The following is a 7,132-nucleotide window of genomic DNA, read 5'->3' as shown; positions in this document are numbered from 1 at the left end:
CGACGGCGGAACGTTCTCTTTTCTGTTTAAACGTTTCATTTTATTGATGTATTTGTAATGTTTTTTTTTTTTAAGTGAATACTTTTTTTTAATTATTTAATTCTTTTTTTAATTATTTAATTCTTATGTAAACAAAATAAAAATATTAATTAGACAGTTACAAAAAATATTTCATATTAAAGTAGTATTTACATAATCAAATGTATATTTAAAAACATACATAAACGAGAAAAATTAAATCATTAAATTAAAATAAAAGTAAGTTTAGACCGATTTATGTAAATACTCTGATATTCATAAAAAATCTACTAATAAATAAATAAATACATTTAACATCAATTTTAAAGTATTTATTAGTTTTTAATTAAATTAAATTAAAAGATGACAATTAATTAAAAAAAACTTTAAATAAATAAATAAATTTTAACATCAATTTTAAAGTATTTATTAGTTTTAAATTCAATAAAATTAAATAAAAAGATGACAATTAATTAAAAAAACTTTAAATAAATAAATACATTTTAACATCAATTTTAAAGTATTTATTAGTTTTAAATTAAATTAAATTAAATTAAATAAAAAGATGACAATTAATTAAAAAACTGAAAAAAGAAATAAATTAAATATTAAATATTTATATTAAAAACATAAACGAGAAAAAAAAATAGTCAATACATTAAAATACAACTAAATAAATAAATAAAACAATAAATAATACTTTTAACATCCATTTTTAAGTATTTATTAGTTTTAAATTAAATAAAATTAAATAAAAAGATGACAATTAATTAAAAAAACTAAAAATAAATAAATAAATACATTTTAACATCAATTTTAAAGTATTTATTAGTTTTACATTAAATACAAGTAAATAAAAAGATGACAGTTAATAAAAAAATAAAAAATTAAATATTTATATTAAAAAACATAAACAAGGAAAAAATAATCAATACATTAAAATAAAACAGCAAAATTATTTATTTATTAATTTTTACAATAAGAAACATTAAATTAATTTCAATAAAAATATGACAATTAAAATAATTTTGCTTATTAAAGTAGTATTTATATAATAAAATATTTATATAAAAAGATAACTTTAAAAAATCAATCAAATCAATATATATATATATATATATATATATATATATATATATATATATATATATATATATTTACATCCATTTAAAAGTATTTATTAGTTTTTACAATAAGAACATTAAATAAAAAGATGACAATTTAAATATTATTTCATTACTACATAAAGTAGTATTTGCATAATAAATATTTACATTAAAAAAACATTTATTTAAAAATAAAATTATATCAATAAAATAAAATAAAAGTAAGTTTAGATAAAATAATGTAAATACTCTGATATGCAAAACAATCTACAAAAAATAATTTTTAACATCCTTTTTAAAGTATTTATTAGTTTTAACAATAAAAAAATAAATGAAATTAAATAAAAAGATGACAGTAAAAAGAGTATTTCATATTAAAGTAGTATTTACATAAAATATTTATATAAAAACATAACTAAAAAAATAAATCAATAAATTAAAATAAAAGTAAATTTAGACCAATTAATGTAAATACTCTGATTTGCAAAACAATCTACAAAATAAATAAATAAATAATAATTTTTTAAAATCCATTTATTAGTTTTTACAATAAGAACATTAAATAAAAAGATGACAATAGAATATTTATTTTAATTAAAAAAAAAACATTAAATACAATTAAATTAAAAAGGTTTTTTTATTTAATAGCGAAGTTAAATGTTTTAAAAATTTCCTTTAACTTTTTTTTTTACCTGCATAGGATTACAAACATTCAAAGAAAAATACAATACATACAATAAAAAAAAAAAAATTAAATTGTCTAAAGAAGTCTATTGTGTTATTAGCTTTTTTCGTGAAAAAAATAAAAATAAAAAATACGATTATACTAATTCCACACTCCAAAAAAAAAAACAATAACTTGCCTTTTTGTCACCTCTCATGTCAAAAATACAAACGACTACATTTGACCTCGCGTAAAACTACAAAACTTTTACGACACTTATTTCCGGCAACCGGCGGTTCCGTTGCGGTTGCTAGGAGTGAGCGTCTTCCTCATGGTTACCATCACAGTTAGCCAAACAGCTCTTGTTTATCCTGCTGAAATCGTCTTTAATAGCTTGCATATCTCTACGGATTTGACATAAAACACATCAGATATGTTCAGCGACAGTTGCACATGAACTATTAACAGTGAGGTGAGTTCTGTCATCGTTTTTAAACGGTAAACTGGCTCTCGAGTACGCGCACGCTGATGCCAGCTAACGTAACGTTAACTGTGTTCATTGAAGATAACGTTATATATGTTTATTCAGCACTTTGTTATTCACGTTTAGTGTTTTACCATTTCTGAATAACTAGCTTGTTTGGTTTGCAAGCTGAAGATGAAAACGCCTCTCAAGTGACTTATTTGTTAAGCAAATGTGTTTTGTTGGGTTTGTGTCAATTTCTAACGAGCCAAAATGTTTTAACAAATACTATTTAGTATTTAGCAATGACATTAGTAACTTGAGATCTGATATTTCCTGTCCCAGTGTTAAAAATAAATGTATTCGTTTATGTATTAGATTGTGGATCAATGAGCTCCGGAAAATCTCAAAAGATGGGTGAGGATCTGGCAAGTGAAAGTGATCTGCTGTCTATGATCAACGAGGTGGGCTCACATGACTTTTTTTCTTGTTTTATTTAAATAATATTTCACAAATATATCCATGAATTGACCAATTATGCGACGATTTGCAGTATCTGAAGTTTGCTGAGTTTGAAGAGACTGCGAAAGTGTTTGAAAAGGAGGTCAGACGCAAAGGAAAACCTGCCCTTAAAAGTGCAGGACACTCAAGGAGAGACTCCAAAATCATCGGCATTCACGTGAGACTGCTTTCTGATCTTATTTATTCACAACCAGGAAAAAAAAATGTGTTTTCATGTCATTACATTGTTTAGAGTATTAGAACAAAATTGAAAAATGCAGTCTTTGAAAAATTATGTTTCATTCAATACTTTCAAAGTACGTGAATAGACATGAAAAGACAATTCTTGTTTTAATCACAAATAAAAATCACAAGTTATTATTTTTCATGCCAAACTTTATATAAAGATGATTCTACTATTCTTTTAAAACATATGACAATATGATTTGATAAACTATTTTTCTGTATGCAAAATGTGTGTAAAATGGCCACAAACAGGTTTTCCCACTACAGGGATGTGCCAAAAAATTTGAATATGGAGGGAAAGTCCATTTGCTTCAATAATTCGTTTCAAAAAGTGAAGCTTGTATGTTATATCAGTTCACTACAGACAAAGTGAAATATTTCAAGCCTTTATTTGTTGCAATCCTCCAGAGGGCGTTTGGCAGCTCAAATGAGGGATTGAGTCCTATTCAACATTGCAAGACATATTTGGTCTTAGTGAAGACGTTTGTACGCTAAAAAGTATGATCATTTAAATACGCGACGGTCAATGAATGATATCTAAAACGGAGATCCGTTCACAATCTCTAAAGCAAAATCTGACGTACAAATCTCAAACGAATGTGATTGGTCTATCTTAGCCAGCGGTGAGAAAAGTAACATGTGCCATGTGTCTATAGAAAGTCTGTTAAATCTTAATGATTATGAATGAAAGATTTTAAAAGAAAATCCAGTATTTCACAAAATTAGAATATCATGACAAAGTTCGCCATTGTAGGCTCCCTGTGTCCCAACCTAGTCAGCTAATTATCGCAAACCACCTGCAAAGTTTAAATTGTTTCAGTCTGGCTTAATAGGCTTCAGAATCATGGGGAAGACTGCTGACTTGACGGCTGTGCAGAAGACCATCATTAACACCCTCCATAAGGAGGAAAAGTCTCAGAAGGCAATTGCAAAAGAAGCTGGATGCTCACAGAGCGCAGTATCGAAGTATATTAACAGAGTGTTAAGAGGAAGGGAAAAATGTGGCTGGAAAAGGTGCACGAGTGACAGGGATGACCGTAGCCTTGAGAGGATTGTCAAGCAAGGGCGCTTCAGAAATCTGGTGGAGCTTCATTAGGAGTGGACTGAGGCTTACAGCTGGAGAATTCACTCCTGAACCAAAAAACAACGTCAGAAGCGTCTGTGCTGGGCTAAGGAGAAAAAGTACTGGTCTGTTGCCCAGTGGTCCCGAGTCCTGTTTTCAGATGAAAGCAAATTTTGCATTTAATTTGGAAATCAAGGTCCCAGAGTCTGGAGGAAGACCGGAGAGGCACAAAAGTCGAGCTGCTTAAAGTCAAGTGTGAAGTTTCCACAGTCAGTGATGGTTTGGGGGGCATGTCCTCTGCTGCTGTGGGTCCGTTGTCTTTTATCAAGTCCACAGTCAACGCAGCTGTCTACCAGGAAATTTCAGAGCACTTCATGCTTCCTGCTGCCGACAAGCTTTTTGGAGATGATGATTTTATTTTGATCTCAAAATATTCCTTGGGTCATGCCGACAACATGGATACCAATTACCACAGTTGGCCAAACCATTTTGATTCATATTGAAAGCCTGCTTTTACAAACTCGTTCTGAATCTAGACCATTCGACCGATTTTCACCAAAATCGAGTCAGATCATCTTCAGACTGTGCTGACAAAAATTTATGGATTTCTTGTTGATAAATGAAACAGCGGCGCTACAAATTTTAGGCTTGAGGCCAAAATGACTCTGAGGCTGTATCTCTGCAAAGCTTTGACATAATAACACCGAAGTTTGTGTGTGTCATTGTCACGTCACACTTAAAGGTTGTATCAGCGATTTCTAGCCTGAAACATAAAGTGTAAAATTCAGCTGATCTTTCATCACGATCCGCTCGCTGCCTGCCCCATAAATTGTCTGTGAAAAAACCGCGTCTCTCTGGTCAGCCTAGGGTCCGAGATATGCCAAAAAAACAATCGGTGCTACCAACCATTCCACAGCAAAAACAAACAGTGTTCCAACCAATCAGCGTCAGGGGTTTGGTGTTGTGGACTTTCGCTCCGCCTCCCTCACATCCCTGCACCAGTAGGAAAGTCCACAACACGAACCCCCTGACGCTGATTGGTTGGAACACGGTTTGTTTATCTGTGGAATAGTTGATAGCGCCGATTGTTTTTTTGGCATATCTCGGACCCTAGGCTGACCAGAGAGACGCGGTTTTTTCACAGACAATTTATGGGGCAGGCAGCGAGCGGATCGTGAATAAAGGTCAGCTGAATTTGACACTTTATGTTTTAGGCTAGAAATCGCTGATACAACCTTTAACACACCACATATAACATATAACAGCGCCACCTGTTGGTCAAAAGTGATAAGCCATTAAATCATATTACAAACAGCTCTACGTTATTTTTCGGTCATTTTGACTAAAATCACCTTAAAATGGCTTTAATTACTTGTTCTGATGCTTCCCTTGCCTAGTGCTTGGCCCCGCAATCACTGCTTTGCAGTTATATTTATTATAAATTTTTATATCTTCATATAAAAATTTAAGCATTCCTTATATAATAACTTAAGCTTGTACATTTCAAAATATGCACTAAATATGTAATAAAAAATAAATATGTATAATTTTCTGTATCACAAAAACATGCGTTTGTTTTAAATATTTGTATTTTAACATGATAGAAATGAAATAATTATGTTTAAAAATAATGAAAAAAAAATTACAAAATGGCTAGTAGTTAAATAAAAGAAAATAATATTAAATAATACAAAGTCATTATTTTAATGGCATAATGTGATGTAAATTATACAATGTGTTTTTTTAGTAACGTAAAATAAAAGATATATCAGTATTTTAATTTTAATTTAATAGAATATTCTAAATAACACACAATTCTAAAAAGTGAAATGCTTCGTTTTTATAAATTACTTTGCTGCATTTTAATAAGAAACATATGTATTATTTTATAACAAATGTGTTATTTTTGCAATACACTTAAAAAATGGTTACATAGGTTTTGATATTACCAAACTGCTCAGTATTTATTTAATTTTAAAAAAAAAGGCATATAAAAATGAAAAGCAACTAAAAGGTTAATTCACTGCTTCATAACTTGTTTGTTTTTCCCCCAATAGGATGATTTTCTCAGCTCTTTTAATGATGGTGACTATAAAGTATTCTCTGAGCTGTGGGCTAAAACCATTCCTCCGGAGATTCGCGATTGTGATCCAGTAGCTCAGAAACTGGAATTCTACCTACAGATTCATTTTACAATATACCCACTGAAATCACCTGTAGGAAGTCACGTAAGTGCCTTTTTTTATAATTAACTGAACAGGCATATACAAATCTACAATGCATGTGTTCTGTTTGACCAGCAGATGTCCTCATAAAGTCAAACATTCAAGCAAACCTCGTGTTCAGGCAAATACATGCCTTAAATCAGTATTTAAATAACATGGTATTAACTTTTAGTCAAGATGCAAATTGTTTTTTGTTTAATGTAAAGATGTATTTGTGTAATACAGGATAAAGGAGAGTTTGACGGCAGGATTACACATTTCAAACACTATCTGGAAACCAGAGGAGCGGCACTGAGCCAGACAACCGAATTCCTGCCGTTCTACGCCCTGCCGTTTGTGCCCAATCCCACCGTACATCCGTCCTTCCAAGAGCTTTTCCAGGTTTGACACACATCCATTAACATTCACCTGATTATCGTTAGAAAAAATGAGGTCAGTTCTTAGAAAAGGTTGTATTACACTTCATATTGCTGCATATTAAAGTATTATATTGTATGTGTAGTAAATCTCAGTTACACTGAGCACGTCCTTGATGCTCAAGAGTTTCATATGCTGTCATTGTTTTTACTGGATCATAGGATTCCTGGATGCCAGAGTTGAGGGAAAGGCTGGAGAAGTTTCTCTCAGTGACTCTGAAAGCTTCAAACACACCAAGGCTTCTGACTTTATATGTATCCTTTTTGTGTATATTACTGTAATAATATAAATACTTGAATCATTTTAAAATGACAATTTACAGTCCTGTAAAACCCTTGGAAATAAAGTAATGAATAGAAATAACAAAAGTAATAAATAGTAATTAAATATAAAATAAAACCACTTCAATTATTGTGTTATGCAAAAAAA

General features: G+C 30.1%; 1 protein-coding gene across 4 annotated transcripts in view; it reads left to right on the top strand.

The window, feature by feature from the left end:
• Window positions 1–2,125: 2,125 nt before the first annotated feature.
• The window catches only part of armc9 (armadillo repeat containing 9), a 60,923-nt gene continuing 55,916 nt past the window's right edge, over window positions 2,126–7,132 (top strand). For all 4 annotated transcript variants that reach the window (XM_073835838.1, XM_073835837.1, XM_073835836.1 and 1 more), the window contains exons 1-6: window positions 2,126–2,260; window positions 2,630–2,715; window positions 2,805–2,930; window positions 6,119–6,289; window positions 6,512–6,667; window positions 6,865–6,957. In XM_073835838.1, coding sequence (XP_073691939.1) covers window positions 2,641–2,715; window positions 2,805–2,930; window positions 6,119–6,289; window positions 6,512–6,667; window positions 6,865–6,957 — 621 coding nt within the window. In that variant the 5' untranslated portion in view covers window positions 2,126–2,260; window positions 2,630–2,640. The remainder of the gene's footprint in view (window positions 2,261–2,629; window positions 2,716–2,804; window positions 2,931–6,118; window positions 6,290–6,511; window positions 6,668–6,864; window positions 6,958–7,132) is intronic.

Source organism: Garra rufa, chromosome 3 (assembly GCF_049309525.1).
Source record: "Garra rufa chromosome 3, GarRuf1.0, whole genome shotgun sequence".
In the NCBI taxonomy this organism is placed as follows: Eukaryota; Metazoa; Chordata; class Actinopteri; order Cypriniformes; family Cyprinidae; genus Garra; species Garra rufa.
This window is presented reverse-complemented; position numbering and strand designations above follow the sequence as displayed.